General features: G+C 46.2%; 1 protein-coding gene across 3 annotated transcripts in view; it reads left to right on the top strand.

The window, feature by feature from the left end:
* GGT5 (gamma-glutamyltransferase 5) overlaps positions 1-23,983 on the top strand; it is a 29,817-nt gene extending 5,834 nt beyond the window's left edge. The window contains exons 2-13 of one of the 3 annotated variants that reach the window (XM_047088181.1): positions 15,538-15,668; positions 16,562-16,657; positions 17,173-17,368; positions 17,966-18,123; positions 18,662-18,808; positions 19,700-19,836; positions 20,217-20,407; positions 20,812-20,918; positions 21,027-21,064; positions 21,099-21,230; positions 21,339-21,449; positions 23,837-23,983. In XM_047088181.1, the coding sequence (XP_046944137.1) occupies positions 15,538-15,668; positions 16,562-16,657; positions 17,173-17,368; positions 17,966-18,123; positions 18,662-18,808; positions 19,700-19,836; positions 20,217-20,407; positions 20,812-20,918; positions 21,027-21,064; positions 21,099-21,230; positions 21,339-21,449; positions 23,837-23,983 (1,591 nt within the window). The other 2 variants (XM_047088180.1, XM_047088182.1) reach the window with 2 other exon arrangements.
* The last annotated feature ends 641 nt before the right edge of the window (positions 23,984-24,624 follow it).

The raw sequence follows: 24,624 nt of genomic DNA, 5'->3' as shown, positions 1-24,624 counted from the left end.
CTTTCTTTTAGAGATTTTATTTTTAAGTAATCTGTACATCCAACTTGGGGTTCAAACTCATGACCCTGAGATCAAGAGTTCCATGCCCTGCGGACTGAACTACCCAGGCACCCCAATAATGGATTCTATTTCTTTAATAAATATAAGACTATCAAATTTTTATTTCTTCTTGTATCCATTTTAGTTAATTCTTTGCAAGGGATTTGTTCAGTTTATGCAAATTGTCACCTTTATTGACAGACAGTTGGTCAATACCATTTTCTTATTACCTTTTTAATGTCTGTTGGGTCTGTAGTGAGTCCTCTTTCATTCCTGGTATTGGTGATTAGTGTTTTCTCTCTTTGTTCTTGACCAATCTTGATAGGCGTTTTATCAATTTTAGTGTCTTTTTGAAGAATCAACTTTAGTGTTGTTGATTTTCTTTATTATACATTTATAACCTTTTACACTAGTTTCTATTTTTATCTTGATTCTTCTACTTCTGTTGAGTTTGAGTTGCTTTTCAAAAAAACTCATCTTGAGATACACAAATTATAAGATGGGTACGTAGGTTATTGATTTTTAAACTCTTTTCTGATACATGAAAGCTATCATTTTCCCTCAAAGTTTGGCTTAGATGCATTTCACAAGTTTTTTGCTGTTGTTGTGGTTATTTTCCCCCTAAATGTTTATATTTTTATTTTGAAAAAATTTTAAATCCACAGAAAAATGGAAAGAATGCCCATTTACCCTTCACTTAGGTTCACCAATTGTTAATATTTCACCTTGTTTTCTTTTTCTCACTCCATATATTATCTATCTATTTTTATTAATTTTTAAAATCTTTATTAATTTTTGAGAGAGAGAGAGAAACAGAGTGCGAGCAGGGGAAGGGCAGAGAGAGAGGGAGACACAGAATCTGAAGCAGGCTCCAGACACTGAGCTGTCAGCACAGAGCCCGATGTGGGGCTTGAACTCACGAACCACAAGATCGTGACCTGCGCCGAAGTAGGATGCCTAAATGACTGAACCATCCAGGTGCCCCAATCTATCTATATGTTTTTAAAAGTAAGTTGCTTTAATCATGGCACTTTATCCCTAACTACTTAAGTATATATCTACTAAGAATAAGATATTCTCCTATATAACACTGATACCATTATCACGCTCAAGAAAATTTGATACCTCATCCAGTTCAAAATTTCCCAATTGATCCAATAATTCTATCATCTATTTTCTTCCTTCCCTCCTGTCTACCATCTATCATCTATCTTCTGCTTATCTCTTTACATCTAGTATCCAATCAGTGATTATCATGTTTCTTTAGTCTTCTTTAATCTAGAACTTCCCCCTGCTTCTTTATTTTTATTTTATTTATTTATTTATTTTAGAGGAGAGAGTGTGTGAGTGGGGGAGAGGGGTTGGGGTGGGGGGAGAGAGAGAGAGAGACAGGAGGGGGGAGAAGAATCTTAAGCAGGTTCCACACTTATGGAGTCTGATGCGGGGCTTTATCTCACAACCCTGGGATCATGATCTGAGCCAAAATCAAGAGTTGGTCACTCAACCAAATGAGCCACCCAGGTGCCCCTTCTCTGCCTCTTTAAAAGAAATGAACAAACAATTGATCTTCTATGATATTAACGTTTTTAAGGAAGCCAGTCCAGTTGTATCACAGTCTTGTTTCACAATCTTGGTTTGTCTAGTATTGTCTATTGTCTATTATTTCTTTCTTTTAATCTTTAAAAATTTTTTGATATTTATTTTTGAGGGGGGGAGAGGCAGAAAGAGAGAAGAGGATACAGAAGATCCGAAGTGGGTTCTGTGCTGACAGCAGAGACCCCCGATGCAGGCCTCGAGCTCAGGAGTCATGAGATCATGATCTGAGCTGAAGTCGGATGCTTAACCGATTGAGCCACCCAGGCGCTCCTCTAATTATTTCTTCATGATCAGATCCAGGTTAAACACAAAGGATCTCCTATCATTGGTGATGCTAAGTTGGATCACATCATAAAAGTGGTATCTTCCAGATCTCTCCACTGTAAGGGGTAGTTCCCTATTAAATAAGTAACATATGGTTTGATACTTTGAGACCAGGCGAGTATCTTTTTATTAAACAACACTTGACCCCATGTTTTAGCATCTATTTTGGTCCTTGTCTGAATAAATAAATTTGTGTTTGCAAAAAGGTGATTTCTAAACCTGTCATTTCTTCAACATTCATTAGCTGGCATTCTTTTATAAAGGAGATCCCCTCTTACCCAACCTAGATGTTCTTGAGTATCACTATTGACTCAAGGATTATCTTTTTAATGTATTTTTTAATTAAAAACTTTTTTTTCAATGTTTATTTATTTTTGAAAGAGAGAAAGAGAGAGCAAGTGGGGGAGGGGCAGAGAGAAGGAGACACAGAATCCAAAGCAGGCTAATGGCTCTGAGCTGTCAGCACAGAGCCCGACATGGGGCTCGAGCCAGGAGCCATGAGATCATGACCTGAGCCAAAGTCGGACGCCTACCTGACTGAGCCACCCAGGCACCCCTCAAGGATTGTCTTAATTCAATATGTTATAATCCAACATTGTTATTGTTTTTGATGCCCAAACTGTTACAGATTTGACCAAAGAGAGCCCCTCTAAGCCAGCAACTATGTTCTTTTACACAAATCCATTAGTCTTAGAAAATTTTCTTGACTTCTAGCCCAAAATGTTCCAGGATCTGCTTGTATATCCCCTCAGCCAGATCTGAAATCAGGAATTAGTAGATTATGGTATTTCAGAAACCAAGATTTAAGTGCTAGGAGTGTTCACTGATATGGGGAAGCCATTGCTTCTATGATGTGTCAATGCATAGAACCAGAAGAAACATACAAATGTCATGAGTCTGTACTGAGACCTCCAGTTCAGATCCACCATGATAGGCTTCTTCTCATTTTCCTCTCATTTTTCTCTCATCTGTGTATCTCCTCTACCATGGTAAGAGAAATTCCCATCAAATATATTTACTTACTCATTCTATCCCCCAGTACTCACAAAATAGTCTCCAAGTTATTCAATAGTATCACTCAATGAATCTAAGTAAAGTTTGAGATCTCTTTGCATGGTTTTGTTGTTGTTGTGTTTGTCTTTAGCATATATCCCACAAAAGATGTATGGTACAATTGAATTTTTTTCCTATGTGGTTATCAGTTCAATATATGTTAGCTTAATTTTTTTTCAGTTCATATTCAATGTTAGGGTTTCCTTTTTCATCCTTTTTGTTTTAATTTTATTTTTGAATACAAGTCAAAACTATGTAAAAAGATATCCTCAAAGATCTCATTCACCTTACCTTCATTCTGTTCCTATTCAGTCTTTTAGAGGGAATCATTTTCATTTGTCTCTGATTTATTTTTCCTGTTTTTTTTTAAATTTATATATCTCCTTTTCATTTTCTTTTTCTTTTTTTGCTATTATGTCTGTTTTTTTTGTTTTTTTTTTTGTTTTTTTTTTGTTTTTTTTTTTGCAAAACAAGAAAATATATCACTTTCTCTTTTTGGCATAGCTTTTAATATCAAGAGGCTTGTATTTTTGCTCTAATGATTATTATATTTCTGTTGGTATCTTTATTGTATGTTATATATTATATGTAATTACAATATTAGATATATAAATATGATACTTGTAGTTCTCCTACTTTTTTTGGGATATTCTCTATTTGCTCCTCTGATGGTTAAACTAGGCTATGGTGCCCAGTAATTTGGTCAAATACTAGTCTAGATGTTGCTCTCAAGGTATTTTATAGATGTGATTAACATTTCATTCAGTTGACTTTAAAACAGATCATCCCGCAACCTGGGTGGGCCATGGCCAATCAGTTGAAGACCGGAACTACAAAAACAGGTTTCTGGGAAAAGAATCTGTAACATAAAAATCCTGAGTTTCCATCCTTCTGACCTGCCCTACAGATTTTGAACTTGCCAGCCTCTGCAATAACATGAACCAATTCCTCAAAATAAAAATCTTTATGTCTATCCTATTGGACTGATAGAATTCCCTACCATGGGTAATACTGAAATTACCTGGAAACCTCTTCTTCCCCCTGTTTTTTCTCTCTCCCAAGATAGCATCTGAAGGGATATGGGATATCTTCTTACTCTTAGTTAATACCTATCATTCTATCAAACCTTATTCTATTTCTTATACAGCCTCTTTCTTCTCACTCCCATCTTCCTTTTTGTATCCACACAATAGGCCTCACCATCCATAACAGCTTTAGCTGTTTCTACCACTTTTTTAGTTAATTTTCTCTCTTCCCACCAAATGAGTTTTCTGTCCACAGAATCATTAAAAGGAAATTTTTCATTGGTTCATTTAACCCATCTACGCATCCAATTTCATGTGTAAGAACACAGGCACATTTACTTTTATCAATACCGGGGTGTCTGTAAACCAAAGAGTATTTTTTTAATGTTTATTTATTTTTGAGAGAGAGAGAAAGGGAGAGAGAGAGAGAGAGGGGGGAGGAGGAGAGGGGCAGAGAGAGAGGGGGACAGAAGATTCCAAGTGGGCTTTGTGCTGACAGCCAAGAGCCTGATGCGGGGCTCGAACTCACCAACTATGAGATCATGGCCTGAGCTATAAAGTGAGGCGCTTAACCAACTGAGCCATCCAGATGCCTCCAAAGAGTTTTTTCTTTTAAATTGTCATTTGACTGGCCCATAAGTAAAAGACAACAGTCATGTCCTCAAAACCATATCTCCAATCCATTTTTTATGGTTGTGCTATACCTACATCTTCAGAACAAGAGCCATTAAGTTGCTGTACTAATTCCATTACAACCATCATTTTTAGTTTTAGGTCTACATGTAAATATATATTTAATTCTTACTCCCACTCATGTCCAAGTCTTTCCAGTTATTTTGGTTCTGAAGTTTGCTTTTTATTAGATTCTTCAGGAAGGGTTCTTGGGGAAAATATTCACTGAGTTCTTGCATGTTTATTTTTTTTTTCTTCCAAGTCTTTATTTAGATTCAAGTCAGTTAACATGTGGTATAATGCTAGTCTCAGGAGTAGAATTTAAGGATTCATAACTTACATATACCGCCTAGTGCTCACTACAAATGCCCTCCTTAGCATCTATCACTCATTAACTCCCCCCCCCACATCTTTCCTCCAGCAATGCTCAGTTTGTTCTCTATAATTGAGTCTCATGGTCTGCCTCCCTCTCTGTTTTTATCTTATTTTATTTTTCCTTCCCTTCTCCTATGTTCACCTGTTTTGCTTCTTAAATTCCACATATGAGTGAAATCATATGATCTTTGTCTTTTTCTTTTTTAAAAAAATTTTTTAATGTTTATTTATTTTTGAGAGACAACATGAGCAGGGGAGGGGCAGAGAAATAGGGAGACACAGAATCTGAAGCAGGTTCCAGGCTCTGAGCTGTCAGCACAGAGCCCGACGCAGGACTCGAACTCACGAACCACGAGATCATGACCTGAGCCGAAGTGGACGCTTAACTGACTAAGCCACCCAGGCACCCGGTTTTTGTCTTTTTCTGACTGACTTATTTCACTTAGCATAATACACTCTAGTTCCACCTATGTCGTTGCAAATGACAAGATTTCATTCTTTTTGATCACCAAGTAATATTTCAATTGTGTATATATATATATATATATACACCACATCTTCTTTACTCATTCATCAGGGCTTTATTCATTCATTGGGCTCTTTCCATAATTTGGCTATTGTTGCTAGTGCTGCTATAAACATTTTTGTTGTCTGATTGCTGAGGCTAGGACTTCCAGTACTATCTTGAACAACAGTGGTGACAGTGGACATCCGTGTTGTAGTCCTGACCTTGGGGAAAAAGCTCTCAGTTTTTCCCCCTTGAGGACGATATTAGCTGTGGGTCTTTCATATATGGCCTTTATGATGTTGAGGTATGTTCCATCTATTCCTACTTTTTTGAGGGTTTTTATCAAGATTAGATGCTGTATTTTGTCAAAAGCTTTTTCTTCATCTATTGAGGGGATAATGTGGTTCTTATACTTTCTTGTACTAATGTGGTGTGTCACATTGGTTGATCTGTGAATATTGAACTACCACTACAGCCCAGGAATAAACCCCACTTGATCATGGTGAATAATTCTTTTAATGTACTGTTGGAGTCAATTTGCTAGTATCTTGCTGAGAATTTTTGCATTCGTGTTCATCGGGGATATTGGTCTATAATTCTCCTTGTCTGGTCCTTGTCATTATAATTGGTCCTTGTCTGGTTTTGAATCAAGCTAATGAAGTTTTCCTTCCATTTATATTTTTTAGAACAGTTTCAGAAGAATAGGTATTAATTCTTCTTTAAATGTCTGATAGAATTCCCCTGGGAAGTCATCTGGCCCTGGACACTTGTTTGTTGGGAGATTTTTGATTACTGATTCAGTTTCTTTGCTGATTATGGGTCGGTTCAAATTTCTCTTTCTTCCTGTTTTGGTTTTGGTTGTTTATATGTTTCTAGGAATGTATCCACTTCTTCTCAGATTGCCCAATTTGTTTATATATAATTGCTCATAATATTCTAATTGTATTTCTGTGGTGTTGATTGTGATCTCTCTTCTTAAATTTTGTGATTTTATTTATTTGGGTCCTTTCTCTTCATCTTAAGTCTGGCTAGGAGTTTACCAATTTTGCTAATTCTTTCTTTCTTTCTTTCTTTCTTTCTTTTTATTTTTTTATGTTTATTTAGTTTTTGAGAGAGACAGAGCACGAGTGGTGGAGGGGCAGAGAGAGAGGGAGACACAGAATTGGAAGCAGGCTCCAGGCTCTGAGCTGCCAGCACAGAGCCCGACACAGGGCTCAAACCCATAAACCGTGAGATCATGACCTGAGCTGAAGCTGGACACTCAACTGACTGAGCCACCCAGGCACCCCACTAATTCTTTCAAAGAATCAGCTCCTAGTTTCAATCTGTTCTGTTTCTTTTTATTTCTATATCATTTATTTCTGCTCTAATCTTTATTATTTCCTTCTTCTGCTGGTTTTAGGCTTGATTTGCTGTTCTTTTTCCAGTTCCTTAGATGTAAGACTAGGTTGTGTATTTTAGACATTTCTTGCTTCTTGACGAAGACCTGTATTGCTGCACACTTCCCTCTTATGACCACCTTTGCTGTGTCCCAAGGTTTTAGAATGTTGTATTTTCATTTTCATTTTCTTCTATGTATTTTCAAATTTCTTCTTTAATTTCCTGGTTAACCCATTCATTCTTTAGTAGGATGTTCTTTAACCTCCATGTATTTGTGGTCTTTCCAAATTTTTTCTTGTGGTTGACTTCAAGTTTCATAGCATTGTGGTCTGAAAATATGCATGGTATGCACTGGTTGAGACTTGATTTGTAACCCAGTATGTGATCTATTTTGGAGAATGTTCCGTGTGCACTCAAAAAGAATGTGTATTCTGCTTTAGGATGAAATTCTCTAAATATATCTGCTAAGTCCATCTGGTCCAGTGTGTCATTCAAAGCCATTGTTTCCTTGTTGAACTTCTGCTTAGATACATCTATTGCTATAAGTGGGGTTTTAAAGTCCCCTACTATTATTGCATTATTATCAATGAGTTTCTTTAAGTTTCTTATTAATTGATTTATATACTTGGCTTCTTCCAAATTGGGGGCATAAATATTCATGACTGTTAGCTCTTCTTACTGGATAGACCCCTTTACTGTGATATAATCTCTTTTTGCAGTCTTTGTTTTAAAATCTAGTTTGTCTGATATAAGTAGGCGACTCTAGCTTTCTTTTGATGTCCACTAGCATAATAAATGGTTCTCCATCCCCTCCCTTTCTATCTGGAGGTGACTTTGGGTCTAAAATGAGTCTTTTGTAAGCAACATATCAACGGGGCTTGTTTTTTTAATACATTCTGATACCCTATGTCTTTTTTTTTTAATTTTTTTTTCAACGTTTATTTATTTTTGGGACAGAGAGAGACAGAGCATGAACGGGGGAGGGGCAGAGAGAGAGGGAGACACAGAATCGGAAACAGGCTCCAGGCTCTGAGCCATCAGCCCAGAGCCTGACGCGGGGCTCGAACTCACGGACCGCGAGATCGACTGAAGTCGGACGCTTAACCGACTGCGCCACCCAGGCGCCCCTGATACCCTATGTCTTGATTGGAGCATTTAGTCTATTTACATTTAGAGTAATTGTTGATATATATTAATTTAGTGCCATTGTATTACCTATAAAGTAATAGTTCCTGTAGATTGTCTCTGTTCCCTTCTAGTCTTTGTTGATTTGGTCTCTCTTTCCCACTGAAAGAGTCCCCTTTAATATTTCTTGCAGGGCTGGTTTAGCGGTCATGAACTCCTTTAGGTTTTGCTTGTCTTGGAAACTCCTTACTCTCCTTCTATTCTGAGTAACAACCTTGCTGGATAAACTATTCTTGGCTGCCTATTTTTCCCACTTAGCACATTTAATATGTAACGTCACTCCCTTTCTGGCCTGTCAAGTCTGTGGACAGGTCTGCTGCAAACCTTATGTATCTGCCCTTTTAGGTTAAGGACCTTTTGTCCTTAGCTTTCAGAATTCTCTTTGTCAACTTTCACTGTGATATGTCTTGGTGTTGGCATGCTTTTGTTGATTTTGAGGGGAGTTTTCTGTGCCTCTTGGACTTGAATGCCTGTTTCTTTCCCCAGACTAGGGAAGTTCTCAGCTATAATTTGTTCAAATAAACCTTCTGTCACTTTTTCCTGCTCTTCTGGGATTCTTATGATAGGGATATTATTGTGCTTTATAGAATCACTGAATTCCCTAAGTCTATATTTGTGATCTAACAGTTTTTTTCCCTCTTCTTTTCAGGTTCATTATTTCCCATAATTTAATCTTTTATATCACCTATCCATTCCTCTGCTTCTTCCATCCTCATTGTGAGGATCCAGTCAATTTTGCATCTCAGTTACAGCATTTTTTAATTGGGCCTGACTAGTTTTTAGGTCTTTTGTCTCTGCAGCAAGAGTTTCTCTGGTGTCTTCTATGCTTTCAAGCCCAGATAGTATTCTTATGATTGTAGCTCTAAATTCTTGTTCAGGTATATTGCTTATGTCTGTTTTGAGTACGTCCCTGGCTGTGGTTTCTTTTTTCTTTCTTTTGGGGAGAATTTCTCCTTCTTGTCATTTTGTCTAGCTTTTTGCCTTTTGTGTGTTATGAAAACTTGTTATTTTTCCTGTTCCTGAGAGTAATGCTCTATAAGAAGAGGTCATACACTGTCTAGGAACTGCCAGGTCAGGAAGTGTTTCTGGTGTATGCTGTGTGCAGTCTGCTGTTGTGATTTGTCTGCTCTTTTCTCCACATCAGCCCTCTGCAGAGCTCTTCCTTGGTTGCAGTGGGGAGTGTTTGGACCTTTGACTAGGTGTGCTTTGAGTTGTTAAAATAAGCCTTTTTTTTTTTAAAGACTGTTCCAAAAAAAGAGAAAGGAAAAGGAACAAAAAACCCAAACAAGCAAACAAACAGACCAAAAACTGTATGCCTGATTCCAAAGAAAAAAAAAAAAAAAAGAAAGGAAGGAAGGAAGGAAGGAAGGAAGGAAGGAAAAAGCCTGGTCCTATTTCCATCAGAACTGAAGCTGATGCTTTGGAGCACTCTATGATCAGTAGACTTGGTGCATGTGTGGGGCTTGTGTTGGTCCTCTTGAGGAGAGGCCCACTGTGCTGGCTCAGTCAGACCTGCCCTAGTGAAGGTGCACCTGCAGGGCACAGCAGGGTGGGTTTTGGTGTAAGCAGCTCCAGCCTCCACTGGGAGTGTTCTGTTGCTTGCTGAAGTCCAACAGTGCTGGTGGGTGAGGGAAGATGGCATCACTCTGCTCTCTTATCGCAGGGTAGAGAAGCTGGTGTCCACACTGTTCAGGTAGCCCTCACAGACAAGTGAACAATCTCCCCTCCTGTGTTCCAGGCTTCCTTCAGATCTCCCAGTGAAACCCAGGGGATCCCTACACCATGCTGTCCATTCCTGGGCTTCTGCCTTCCTTCTCCACAGGAGCACCACTGCCTGCCCAGATCTACTCCATTGAATGGCGCAGACTTCTAAATGCTCAGATTTTGAGCTCCACTGTTTGCAAAAACTTCCAATAATCAGTTCCTCTTGATTCTCCAGTCAATGGTTTCAGGGAAGAAGTATTTTTCTTGTGTGGGCCTGATGTGCAGTTCTCTCTTCCCTTCTCTCCTCTCCACGAAAGGGGCTCCCTTCTCACCTCGGCGCCATGGCTTTTCTCTCCCCCAGTTCACATCTCAGCATCTTGTACCTGTCACGTTCTCTCCCTCTCATTGGGCAGGTTGTTCTCTTAATCCTCAGATTGATTTCATAGGTGTTCAAAATGATTTGATGTTAATCTAGCTGTGTTTGAGGGATGAGGCAAGCCTGGGGTCCCCTTACTACTCTGCCATCTTAACTCTCTCCCTCTTGCACGTTTATAACAGTTTGTGGCCTTTGTAGGTGATGGTCAGTTGAGATGGATATAAAATCTTTGGTTCACGTTTTCTTTCCTTGAATGTGTTGATTATAACACTTCACCATCCCTGGAACAAAGCATTGGTGTTGAAAAGTCTGATGACAATCTTATTTTCTTTCTCTTCTAGAAGAGTCTTTTTATCTATATTCCCAAATAATTATTAATTGTTATTGAAGTCCAAAAGGTTTATTAGAATATATCTCAGTGTTGGCTATTCTGAATTGATTTTCCCACATAGTGGAGTGCCTTTTTCAATACAGAGTAAATTTTGTGGGGTTTTTTTTCCTTTTAAATTATGAAAGTTATCTTGAATTATAGTATTTATTACTTATTCTGTCCCATAGATTTGGCTTTCTGCTTTGGGACTCCTATTATGTTTGTGTTTGATCTTCTTTGCCTGTCTTTTGTATTTTAAAATCTCTTTTTCATTTCTTTTTGATTTAAAAATTTCTCCCCTTTTTATCTTCTCTTTCTTTTTAAAAAATGTTTATTTTTGAAAGAGAGAGAGAGAGAGAACACAAGAAGGGGAGGGGCAGAGAGAGAGGGAGAGAGAGAATCTCAAGCAGGCTCCATGCTGCCAGAGCAGAGCCTGACATGGGGCTCGAACCCATGAACTGTGAGATCATGACCTGAGCTGAAATCAAGTGTCAGACACTCAACCAACTGAGCCACCCAGGTGCCCCATCTTTTAAAAAAAACTTTTAATGTTTATTTACTTTGAGAGAGAGAGAGGGAGAGAAAGAGAGAGAGAGAGAGAGAGAGAGAGAGAGAATGAGCAAGTGGGGAGAGGCAGAGAGAGGGGAGAGAAAAATATCAAGCAGGTTCCACACTGTCAGTGCAGAGCCTGATGCGAGGCTCCATCCCACAAACCGTGAGATCATGATCTGAGCTGAAATTGAGTCAGATGCTTAACCAAATGAGCCACCCAGGTGACCCTCATCTTCTCTTTCTTTTAAGGAACCTCTGTAGGCATTTGCCCTTTGTGCTTAGCCTTCATTTCCGGGAATTTTTTCTTTTATGTTTTATTCTTTCTTGAGTTCTATAATTTTGTTTTTTAAGTCATCTTTTCTAGTCTCTTCATTTGCAGTTTTTCTAATTCTGATGTAGGCTGTCCCTTCGTTGCTTCTATAACTCTTTTAATTTATTTTGGCACATTTTGATATATTAAGTTGCCATTTACATCTGCTTTGTAGGCTCATCTTTTTAGCATGCCTCCATGGATCATTATGCTGCTCCTTATTATCTTTTTTTCTTATAACAATTCTGTATGGGGTATGACTTCAACATGTTTTATTATCCATGGTAAAGCAAGATGAATTTTCCTGTACTTTTAGGCTGGAAGGCAGGTCAAAATAGCTTTTATTACTTCATAGCTCTTGAATTCCTTCTGCTGTTTTCACAAAATGATTGGAAAAATATATGTGGTCTCCTACTTATTGACAATTGTTTTCTCTTTCTTTTGCCTCTGTGGTTCCTGTCCTGTTCAATTTGCTTCTACTACAGTAGCCTCTCATCAGGGCAGGGCTCTCTGCCCTGGAGGAGGGTGTTGGTTTATTCATTTTGAGAGTTCTAGGACCCAGAACTCTTTAGCACCATGTCTTCTCTTGGTTACCTTTCACTCACCCATAAGCTGGAGACTGCCTAACACAATCTGTAACACTCATCTGAGTGAAGGTTTTCACATTGATCTCTTCCCTCTGAGACCCTGTGGGGGATGTGGAAGTTCTTCAGACCCATTGCCTCCCCTTTCCTTCCTCCCATAAGATGGCTGATAACCCAAGTTCTGATGTGTAGTATTTTCACTGCACTTGGTTTGAAACACTTTCTAATCTCTGTTGTAATGTCTTCTTTGTTCTGTGAGCTGTTTAATAGTGTTTTTCTTGGTTTCCAAATATGTGGGGATTTTCTAAGTCATTTGTATGATTTCAGTTCTTTGAAACTTGTGAGGCTTGCTTTAAGGTCCAGAATATGATCTGTTTATATAAATATTCTATGTGTTCTTGAACGTGTATTCAACTGCATGATTTCTGAGTACATCACTTTGTATGTGTCAGTTCAGTCATTTTATTACAGTGGTGTCATTCAAATCGTCTACAGCCTTACAAATTTTTATCCTACTTATTCTATAAGTTTCTGACCTGCCTCCCAGCCTAAAAGTTTCTACCATGTATATTTGTCTCTTTCTTTTTGTTCTGCCAATTTTTGCTTTGCATTTTTAAACTAAGTGTACATGCATTCAGATTCTTATGTCTTCATGTTGAATTGAGCTTTTATAATAATAATGTATCCCTATTATCTCGAATAATATCTGTCTTCTTAAAATCTACTTTGTCTGAAATGAATATAGTTATAAATGTTAGTTAGCGTTTGCATGATTTTTTTATTGTTTTATCCCAATGTCTTTTAATCTATTTTCTATATGTTCTATAGTTTTCCCCCTCTGTACTTAGATTTGGATATTTTGTTTGTTTTTTTTAAATATTTTTTTTAACGTTTATTTATTTTTGAGACAGAGAGAGACAGAGCATGAACGGGGGAGGGTCAGAGAGAGGGAGACAAAGAATCTGAAACAGGCTCCAGGCTCTGAGCTGTCAGCACAGAGCCCGACGTGGGGCTCGAACTCACGGACCGCGAGATCATGACCTGAGCCAAAGTTGGCCGCTTAACCGACTGAGCCACCCAGGCGCCCCAGATTTGGATATTTTGTATTGAATTAATCTTTTTTAAAAATTTGTGTCCAACCTGTTGCTAGTTTACTATTAGCATTGAGCTCCTAATTCCATGTATTATAGTTGCCAGTTCTCTGGTGAAATTCTTAATCTTGCTTTTTATACCCTTCAATGTACTGTGGTCTGACAGTTTCATAACCTGGAGATCCCATGGGTCTTTCTTCATTGTGCTTTCTCTTGGGCTTTGTTTATGCTGTCTTACTGCCTTGTTTGCTTGGCTATTTTAAATTTAGCATTTGGGGAATGTGTTAAAAATTATTAAAGATAATTTTTAGAAATAATCTGAGGCCCAGGATATCATCTTAATCCAGTTTGATTAACAGTAAGGACGTGAAGCTTGGGCCACTGGGCTCATCAAGGCTGACCCATTTCTCGTTTTACTTCCAGAGCAAAGACCCATCTCCAAGTGTGATTCACCAGCATACCCAACCCCCAGCCACACTAGGGTGTCAAAAGCATTGTGTGGCTTCTTGGCCACTTCTTCCAGGACCAGCAAACATCTTTCTCTCTCTAGGCTCCTCTTTCTCTAGGCCTGTATTTCTTCCCAGCTTGTGATGTCTTTAAGCAGATGTTTTCTATTTGTCTGGATTTTCTAGTGGTCTGTAGGAAGTTTGGTCTGAATTATTTAGTTTCCTGTTGTGGGGATGTCTGAGTTACATTTTGACAGGTAATTTTGTTAAATATGTAAGGGTGGGGGGGAGGCAGAGGCAGGGGACCAAGTAAGAGATGTTGCAATAGCCCAGGTGAGAGATGCTGGTAGCTTGGATCTGGGGATGAAAGAAAGTGAACAATCATGAAGGACTCTAGCATTCATGGCCAGCACAAAGGTGTGAATGGTTGTGTCCTTTCGAAGATAGTGAAGGTAGGAAGGGAGCCATTTGGTGGGACAAGAGGTGGTAGGAAAATGCAGTTTAGGTCATGTTAAGAGTGAAATGCCTCAAATAAAAACTTAAGAAACAAACAAAACAAACAAAAAAGTGTGAAATGCCTCTTAGACACCCAGAGGAGGTATCTTGTGGATGACTGTGGATGTGACTGGAGTTTAGGGGAGAGGACTGAGCTGGAGATAAAATTTAAGGATCATCAGGGTGGAGGTTGCGATTTAAGGTCTGAGCCTAGATCAGCTCGTCTGGGAGGAGATATAGCGCACAAGGATGGAGGACTGAGCCTGATGCCTTCAGCAATGTGAGGTCAGGGAGGTGGGGGGAAAACCAGAGCATGGTGGTGATGGTGGTGGTGGTGGGAAGGTGAGTATAGAAAGCACTTCCAGAGTCAGGAAGCAATGAGTCAGGTGAGATGAGGCTTTTATAATGGGAATTAAAAAAAAAAAAAAGATTTTACAATTTGTCTTTTGTTTTTGCTTATGGTGTTTTCTTCTTACTAAGCGTTTGTGTTTCTCTGTGTCTGGATGTGACTGTATTTTATGTGTCCCTTTCCCATTCCAAGATTGCAGATGTCCATGTGGTAGCCATGTGTGCTCATGTGTGAGCCCAGAGAAAGGACTCAGAGAAGGGTGTGAGCCCAGAGTGGAGTGGTCAGGCTGAGATGCCTGAGCTGAGGGAGGGTGCTGGGGTCAGAGGTCCAATGTGGTGGAGGAGGGGAACCAGGTCGACTCCCTCTTTGGGCCTTGGTTTCCCCATCTGTAACTGGTTTAAATGCTTGCTTCCTTGAAGTACTGGAGAGGATTCCTGGGTGTTCAGGAAGAGGCAGCCCCCAGTGAACTATACAGGGCTGTACCCTAAGGACAAGGTCATTTCCTTGACACAGGCCAGTCTGACCAGCACCTTGGAGCTTAAGGGCCCACCCCTGGGTGGCCATGGACAGATGTGGAGACTAAGGCCAGAGAGCATTCCCATAGACACTGGGGCCCTAGGAGGGGGCTGGGGAACCCAAGCCCCTGGTGGCAGGGCAAGAACCTGGGGTCACCTGAAAAAGTTCAGTCTTAAAAGGGTTGGGGCCCGTGTGCCCCCAGCGAGATGGGGGGGGGGGCTGCCCAGGCTGGGCTCCTGGACTGCTGGGAGGGACTGGAGGTCTGGCTCAGGCAAATGAGCCAGGGCTGCTGGAAGGGCCTAGGGAATCATGACAGCAAAATCTTCTTACAAACTGAGAAGTTCCTTATATATGTCAAGGGGCATTGTAAATGGTATGACAATTTGCCATCTGTAGAGGGCTGTGGACCTGTGAGCAGCTGGACTTGAGGGGGCAGCCCAGTGTGGTCTCTGACCTAACCCAGGGTTTGGTGGCAGCAGAAGGTCACCTACCTGTCACCATTCCCTAGTAAATGCCAATCGAGTAAGCCCATGTTGGGAGGCTGGGGCAGGGGAGCCAGGCCTCTTACTGTATGCCGTGTCCCCCAGAACCATCCTCCAGCAACATGGCTCACCTGTGGATGCCGCCATTGCGGCTCTGGTCTGCACCGGAGTCGTCAACCCTCAGAGCATGGGGTTGGGTGGAGGGGTCATCTTCACCATCTATAACGCCACCACAGGTGAGTCCGCATGGGGAACCCCGTGGGGAGGATGGGCTTGTCCACAAGTGCTAACAATGAGGTGCTTATAAACATCCCCAGCGTTTGCTGAGCTGTCTTGCCCACCCATGCCCCTTCTTGGGTCCTCTTGGTGCCCCTGCCCTTCCCCCCAGCTTGTCTTTGTGAAGACTTCACGGCCATCTCAAATCTTAGCACTGTCAAGGAGGAGGAATTTCCTTTGCCCTTCAAGGTCCTTCTGGCCGGATTAAGAATTAAATTGACCTGAGAGAAATTAATAGGACAAAATCAAATTTAATTTCTGGGGAATCCACACAGACACGGAAATTCCAAAGACAGGCAAAAAGAGCTAAGGAGAAGGGGTAAGGGTCTGGGACTTCAAAAGGAAGGAGTGCAATTCACAGGAAGATAAAGAAGCGTAAATATTTGCTAAACAAATGTGTGTGGGGAGGGGGGAGGTCCTGGGAAACAATGAGACACAGAAGACTTTGACCAAACAGGCCTTGCAAGGTCCAGTCTACCTACCCTACCTCATTCATATGCTAATATAGTTGTCTGTGGTGATAGCTGTCCTCCTGGAGCCGGTCCTCTGTGTAAATTCTTTCAGGCAGTAGTGGAGGGGATGGGGGAGGTAAAAAGCTTTTCCTGATTCTGCTGGGTTTTAATTTGCTTTTAACTCACAAATAATCTTCATGCCAAAGTGGCCCATCTTTGGGAAGCCTGCTCTTGGCCCCTACAGCACAGAGGCTAGTTCATGGTACAAAGAGAGAAAGTGAGGCCTAGAGTAGGGCCAGGGCTGTGGCAGGGCGGGGGGCTGGGGGGGTGGTTTGTGTGGGATGAGGTCTGGCAGCTACAGGAGTGCCCCTGAGCACTCACATGCTCTGCCCCAACTCTAGGGAAGGTGGAAGTCATCAATGCCAGGGAGACGGTGCCTGCCAGCTATGTCCCCGGTCTGCTGGACCAATGTGAGCAGGCCCAGCCACTGGGCACAGGTGAAGCCCTTGGAGGGACCACAGGCTCCCACCCCGTCAGGCCACTGGGGCTGACCAAAACACTCCCCTGAAGGGGCGTCTTGGACAGGCTCTGACACTCTGGTACCAGGAGATAGCAGCTAGCTATGGAGGTCCTGACCTGCCCCTATGGAGGTCCTCACCTGCTGGAGTTGGGGGAGGGGCTCTCTGAGTAGGGGGTGGTGATCTAAGCATAGGAACCAGCCTAGCAAAGGCTTGGAGGGTTCAGTGGAGATGGGGTGGTGGGTGGGGTGGGGGTTCCTGGAGCCAGTTTGTGCTGGGCCCTGAGGGAAGGCAGTGGGGAGCCATGGGGGTTTGAGCAGAGAGGGTCATGGTCAGGTGTGGGCTCCAGAAAGCTCATTCTGGCTGCCACGCCAAGAGGACCAAGCTGGAGGGGCAAGGGTGGGGGTGGTGGAGAACCCCTGGGGCAGGCTACAGGGCTGAGGCCAAGGTGGGGGCAGCCTGGGGGCAGGGACACGATGCCACTTGCCTCCTAGGGGCCCAGTGGATTGGAGTGCCCGGGGAACTCCGGGGCTATGCTGAGGCCCACCGTCGCCACGGCCACCTGCCGTGGGCACAGCTGTTCTGGCCCACCATCTCCCTGCTCCGAGGGGACTACCGCATGCCCTTTACCCTCAGTCAGTTCCTGCAGAGTGACTTCCTACGGCCTTTCCTGTACATGACTTCTCTGAGGTGAGCACTTCCCCAGGGAGCCCCAGGGCTCCTGCTCATCTCCTGGGTTCAGGCTCTGGCCTGTCTTTGCCTGGCTCCTACCCCGGTTCTACCTCAGAGCCTCCTCAAACTGGAGGGTTGACCCTATGGTGGTATCGGGGGCCTGAAGGCCAGGAAGGCCAGTACTTTGCGGTTTCAGACTTTCAGGCTCCATGTGGCAGAACCTAATCCGAGTGGCTCAGGCCATATCCACGTGATGGGACTCCAGGGTGTGGATTTGGGCTCTGCCACCGTCCTCTGGCCTCTCTGGGCTGGCAGGAGGGCTTTGGCCACCTCCCTTGCCCACCCTGCCAGTCCGCTGACCATGTCTTCCCAAGGGTGTCCCAGGCCCGACTAGGGCGCATACACTCCTTGGGCCAGGGTGACGGGTGAGGTGAGAGGCTTCAGCCCCACCCAGTCTTAGAGAAACCATCTCCCCTGATGTCTACATCAGGCCCTCAGGACCCCAGACCAGGACTGCCTCCCTGTAGGGTCTCAAAGAACCCACAAGAGCCCCCACAGGAGTGTGGCTGCCTTCCAGGACCTGGCCCCACCCTGAGTCTGCCCCCAATTCCCCAGGCAGCTCTTTTTCAATGGGACAGAACCTCTGAAGGCTCAGGACCCATTCCCATGGCCCGCGTTGGCTGCCACCCTGGAAACCGTGGCCACAGAAGGTGCAGAAGTCTTCTACACAGGGACGCTGGGCCGGATGCTGCTGGAGGACATTGCCGATCAAGGTCAGCTGTGCTGAGTTCCCAGAGCCCACAGCTCTGCCTGAGAAGGAGCTGGCTCTGGACGCTAGGAGTGAAGGCAGGCCCTTCCCTAATCCTTGCCGGAGTGTGGACCGCTCCCAGGACTTGGAGAGGCCATGTATCCAGGCCTGCCCGCTGCTGGCCTCCAGGACCCCGTGGTCAGAGTCCTTGAGGAGCAGAGCTCCCAGAAATTAGGGCCAACAGAGGGGAGTTAGTGGTGGCCACAGTGGGCTCCTGGGACTGGAGCTGTCCACCACCTTCACAGTCTGTCAGAGGCCACCTTGCCTCTCTCACCTTCCCCTCTTCTCCCCACCAACCTGCCTGCCTTCGGCCTCTGTCCACCCATCCCTTGCCTGGCTCTAGGGCCCAGCCCTGACACCGCTGCCCACAGACCTTCCATCACCCCTAGGGCTCTAGAAGCCTAGGGGATGGAGGAAGCCCCACCATGTGACCTGGGATCCGTGGCTGTCTCTCTGCCTCAGTTTTTCCATCTGCACATGGAGTCTTTTCTGTCTCATCTCAGGTAGCCAGCTGACCCTGCAGGACCTAGCAGAGTTCCAGCCGGAGGTAGTGGATGCCCTGGCGGTGCCCCTGGAGGACTACACCCTATACTCACCGCCACCACCCGCAGGGGGTGCGATTCTCAGCTTCATCCTCAGCGTGCTCAAAGGTAAGAAAGACTCTCAGCCCTCCCACCCAGAGTCCTGCCCCCATTGGGAACTCCAAGCCCAGCGGTAGCTCGGGGCAGCCTTCCTTTTCCAGCTCAGCCTCCTCCTCAGACACCAAAGATGGGGCTGTGGAAACAGGCAAGATGCTGTGCTCTAGAGCCTCTGGAGCAGTCCACACTCGGGGCTTTGCTGAAGGGTCTGACACCATCCACCCAGTGAGTCCTCCCCTGCAGGCGATCCGGTCCCAGGGCACAGGAGCAGGTGGGCGGTGCAGGTGGTGAGCTGCCCGGCCCGTGTGTGCATCCAGGGCTGAGGCCTGGACTGTGAGATGGTGAAAGGGGGTCCTCGCAGTGTCCAGGGTTGGAGCTGCCCGAGGCTGACTATCTCAGTTCCCTTGGCTGCCATAACAGATTACCGCAAACTTGTGGCTTAAAGCAACAGAAATCCACTCTCTCATAGTTCTGGAGGCCAGACGTCCAAAATCAAGGTGTCAGCTGAGCCATGGCTCCTCTGGGGACTCTGAGAGACAATCTGTTCTTTGTCTCCTCCAGCTTTTGGTGGCTGCCAGCACTCCCAGGCTGCGGCGACATCTTCCCAGTCTCTGCCTCCTGCTCACAGGGCCTCCTCCTCTTCTCTGTGTCTGTTTTATAAGATTACATTTAATTGTGTGATTACATTTAGAGCTCACCCGGATAATCCAGGATAATCTGCTCTTTTCAAGATCCTTAAGTTAATCACACATTTTGCCCTATAAGGTAAAATTCACTCTTTTGCCGTATAAGGTACTATTCACAGGTTCTGGGGATCGGGACATGGACAAATCTTTTTTGAGGGGGGCCAACATTCCACCCGCTACACAGGGTCATCCATATCTGCACCCCTCCCCTTCCCAGGGTTCAACTTCTCCTCTGAGTCGGTGGCCAGGCCCGAGGGGAGCGTGAACTTGTACCATCACCTTGTGGAGACGCTCAAGTTTGCCGGGGGACAGAGGTGGCGACTGTGGGACCCTCGTAGCCACCCGGATATCCAGGTGAGATGGCCTGTGGCTGGTGAAGAGCCCCCGTCCCAGCCCCAGGGCTCAGCATGAAGGGAAGGCCAGGCTGTTCCTGGACCCCAAGAGTCTGGCTGGGTGAGATTGGAGGGAGATGTATGAGGTTTTAGGACAGGACAGCCTGGCAGTGGCCCAGGGCAGGGAGGGTGAGGAGGTCTGCGGACTAGAAGGGGCCCAGAGTGGCAGGTGTGAGAGAGGCAGTGATGGCTCCATATCTCAGAGGGCCCGGAGGATGAGCAGCATCTGGTGGTAGCCTGGGCTCAAGGTGGGTGCACGGGAGAGGGCCTCCAAAGGAGACCCTCTTCTCTGTGGGCTTACCTGGCACCTTACTGTTCCTACCATCTGCCCGGCCACCCCAGAACGCCTCCCAGGACCTGCTGGGAGAGGCTTTGGCCCAGCACATCCAGCAGCAGATCGACGCTCGGGGTGACCACCATCTCAGCCACTACAGCCTGGCCGGGGCCTGGGGCCACGGGATGGGCACAGCGCACGTTTCTGTGCTGGGGGAGGATGGCAGTGCTGTGGCAGCCACGAGCACCATCAACACGCCGTATGTTCCTGCCTGTTCCCAGGCCCTGCTCCTTTGCTCCCTCAGCTTGTTTTACGGGCCCCCTAGTCTCCCCTTGCTTGCGTCCATGGGGCAGTACCTTGCTTTTCCCTTTGCTTCTTCTCTGTCAGAGGGGCCACACACCTCTGTCATTTCTGGCTGAAAGGCTGCAGATGGGTGGCCCTGAACCACGACCCGCTTGGGAATGAGCTTTACCCAGAAGGATGCCCTAACTGGGGGGCACAGGTGGATCCTTGGGGGGCAGTGCCAGGGAGAGAATGGCAGCTCCAGCATGCTAGAAGGCTGCCACTAAAATGAGGGACTCCTGGAAAGCGGTGCTCGACAGCTTTGCTGGTGTGGGAGACTGGCGCCCACAGCCCGAGCCCAGGCTCTGCCTCTGTCTGCAGCTTTGGAGCAATGCTGTACTCGCCACGCACGGGCATCCTCCTCAACAATGAGCTTCTGGACCTATGCTGGAGGCGCTCACCGGACTCCAGAATCACCCCACTACCTGGTGAGACTGAGGACCCCACTGGCAAGAAAAGGGAAGGCAGGCAGGCTGGGCGATGCAGTTTGGCCCCTGGGCCAGCCCCGCTGCCTCGCCCAGCCCCTGTTTGCACAGTGGTGAATGGAGACAGAAATGGAGGGGTGGTCTGGAGGGTGCTGGCTGGAAGTGTGGCTGCGGGTGACACCCATCTGGCCTCTAGTTCCAGGCGAGCGACCTCCATCATCCATGGTCCCCTCCATCTTGATCAATGCAGCTCAGGGGTCAAAGCTGGTGATCGGTGGGGCTGGTGGGGAGCTCATCATCCCTGCTGTGGTTCAGGTGAGTCAGGGAACTCCTGGCTGGAACATCCTCCCTCCCAGGGACAGGGAGGGGTTGGTGTAGGGTGGCTGGTGTCCTCCCTTCCTGTGTTCTTCTTCCCTCCCCCAGGCCATCATAAACAAGCTATGGCTTGGCTTTGACCTGAGGACTGCCATTGAAGCCCCTATCCTGCATGTCAACAGCAAGGGCCATGTGGAATATGAGCCCAACTTCAGCCGGGTAAGGCCACTATCCCTGACACTGCTAGGACAGATGCCTCAGTGCATGCTGCTCAAAGCCCCTGGTAGGGTCTCAGTCGCTGAGTGTCTTAGGATGGGTACACTTCCACTTCCGGGGCCATCGCGGGTTCAGAAGCTCAGTGGGGGAGGCACCAGGCCAGTCTTCTGGCCCCCAAGTCAGAAAACAGGGTGTTGTCCATGCTTCTCCCAGGCCAAGTACCTCTGCACCTTGGTTCCTGCTCTATTCTGTTCTCTCCAGAAGCTAGTTTTCCTGGCTGTGGTCTCTCAGACTCCCTCATGGTAATCTGTTTCCTTGTGTGATTTATAGCTTTCATGTGTGAGTTTATTTGTAAGGGTATTATTCCTGTGACAGTCTGCATAGGGATTTTTTCTGGGGCATGGGGGTCGCACTGGTGCTGGTTCTTATGGACGTTTCTTGGTTTCCCCCACACAAGCAGGTGCTCAGAGCTAAATTCTGTTGTCCAACTCCCTGCCCCCACTCCTCTGCCCCAACCTTCCTCAGAGTTTTGCTGGGCTGGCAGAAGCCTTCCCTTCACTAAGATCTCATTTAAAAGTCTGGCAGCTTTTCAAGCCTCCAAGCTTCATGCCTGGGGTCAGTTCAGCCAGCTGGGGTTAAAGGTCCTCAAAGCTGCCATTTCTGCTGTGAGCTGCCTCCCATGGCCCTTAGAACACTGAGGACCAAAGACAGAGGAACATTTACTCCAAGGGAATATATAGTCCCTGAGAACCTTGGTCTTGGGGGCTGGAGACTAAGGACTCTCAGAGTCCGAGGAGCTCCCTCCCTGTATAGGGTCCTCCCCATGGCAGAAGGACAGTGAGTATGCCCTCAGGGCTCATCTTCTTGGGCCCTCCTCTTTGACCCTTAACTGAGGTTTTCACTCTGTGAACATCAACTCCCTGAGGACCTTGTGTTCTGAGATCTCAGAGAATCCAGCAACCCATAAGGCCAAGATCCTCAGCTCTCTTGGAGAGTTAGAGTGTTGGCTATACATCCAGGGCCTTCTATGGAGAAAATCCTAGACCCTAAGTGGAAACCTTGAGTCTCCAAGGGTTATCATAGCCAAGGCCAGGGACTAAAGACCAGAAGGGTCCTCCTTCTTGAGGGCCTTGGAGTTTGGCCACTAGATGCTAAGGAACAGAGTCCCTGATGACCACAGGTCCTGTTGTGGCCTCAGCTATGAGGACCTCAGCCTTCAAATCTAAGGACCTTGGACAATTGGTGCATCAGGCAGAGAAACATAACCCAAGGACACGGTGCTCTGGAGACCTCGCCCTACCACTGTAACATCAGGTTGGAGGCCCCGGTCTTGGGGACTGTAGAACATCAAGGTCTTTGTAAATAGAAGTGACTGGCACCTAGGGTCAGTGGGCTAAGGTCCTTAGTCTGTTGGTCCAAAATGTTAAGTGGAAATGTGGGGCCTGAGTAGCACAGGCCTCTACACTCCAGGATCTGTGTAAAAGTTACAGACTGGTAAATGTGTAAGCGCCATAATCCTAAGGCAAGGTACTCGGTTCTTAGAAACCTACACCTGCCTGGATTTCTGACACCCTCAAATTCCATAGTCTCACTGTCTCAGACCTGAGCCACATGCTCTGAGCACCTTACCCTCAGGACCACTGGTGCCTTTAGCCTGGGGGTCAGTGTCCTTGGACTCATGGATCTTCAGAGAAAACGGTATCTGAAAATTTGAGTCCTTCCTCCAGCTGATTCCTCAACCATTGGGGCCCTAAGCTTCAGGGCCCGAGGTCCTAAGAAGTTTACCATGTTCTTGGCAACCAGGATCTCTGGTCTTCTCATGTCAGTGTTGAGATGGAAGGTCCTATGTAGCCTGACTGCTGGTGCCAAGATCTTTCCTCTTCCATGCCCCAGGGCCCCTGGGCACTCCCCACACCTCAGTTGGGCAGTTCCTATGTATGGAGGAGCTGGGACTCTGAGAAAGGTCCCAAGCTCTGCCTTAAGAAGGCTTTGCTCTCAAAGTCCTCAAAATTAGAGGTCTCGCAGTGTAAGTCCCCATAAGCCATTTCTCTGCCAAAGCCGCTGGATTCCTCAGATGTTGCAGCTAGGCCCCTGGTATCCTCAGATCCAGGACAGAAGTGATCTTGCATCTCTAGCTCCTTCTGGCCTGGGTGACATCCTCCCCACCATGCTCCCTGGAGCCTGGCTTCTCCACTGGGACCTTTGGTGGGAGGTCACAGGCTCCTTGCCCTACAGATGAGGCTGCATTAGCACCCTCCCATCCTCACCGCCACTGGTGCCCAGTCCTGCCTTCCCCGTTGGGGCTGTCAGACCTCTACCCGGGGCCCTGCCCCCTCTGCAGGTGTTGCGAAGCTGCCTTCACCTGTGCACTGGCCTTCTCTCTTCTCCAGGAGGTGCAGAAGGGGCTCCAGGACAGGGGCCACAACCAGACCATGAGGCCCTTTTTCCTGAACGTGGTCCAGGCTGTGTCCCAGGACGGGGCCTGTGTGTATGCCACAACGGACCCAAGGAAAGGTGGGGAGGCCTCGGGCTACTGAGGAGACTGCTTCTGGCAGCTGCAATCCGGCCCACCGTCAGTGTGTGCTCAGGCTGGCCTTGGCTGTGGGACCCAGCACCCAAGCAAGATCTGGACCCTTCGGCGGAGGGTCAGCCTGGGCTGCAAGAGGTGGGGACAGGCTGGAAGATGGACGACTGTGGGGACTGAGCCCTCTCCCAGAGTCCCATGTGGCCCTGCCCTGGCCCCCCCAAGCTTCCCCTAGACCTCTTACTCAGGACCGTGGCTCACTCTCCCTCCCCACCTGCCCCACTCCCCATCTGTATACCCTCTAGTCCAAGATTAAAGAGGAGGGTGGACCTCGGCATGATTTGGGGTGTAGGTATGGGAAGGGACCCTTAGCACACACACAGCTCTTACAGTCCTTCACCACACACCACCGTGAAGGTGTGGAAACCGAGGCCTAGAGACTGGCTGGCCCTGCCCAGGCCACCGCTGCTGGGCCTCTGCAGTGTGCCTGCCTGGGGCCTATCAGTGGGAAGGCAGGGCTGTGGCCCGGGGGTGTCTGCCCCCCAGGCTTGCCAGGCCTTAGGACCATCTCTGGATCTTGTCCTGTGTGCCAGGAAAAGGCTGGATGAAGTAGAACCTGGGACCCCACCTCAGCCCCCATCCCCATCCATTGGC

This window comes from Lynx rufus, unplaced genomic scaffold (assembly GCF_022079265.1).
Source record: "Lynx rufus isolate CCGP_SWC_20201006 ecotype Redwood Valley unplaced genomic scaffold, mLynRuf1.p SCAF_24, whole genome shotgun sequence".
In the NCBI taxonomy this organism is placed as follows: Eukaryota; Metazoa; Chordata; class Mammalia; order Carnivora; family Felidae; genus Lynx; species Lynx rufus.
The sequence above is the reverse complement of the archived record's forward strand: the minus strand, read 5'-3'. Positions and strand labels throughout refer to the sequence as shown.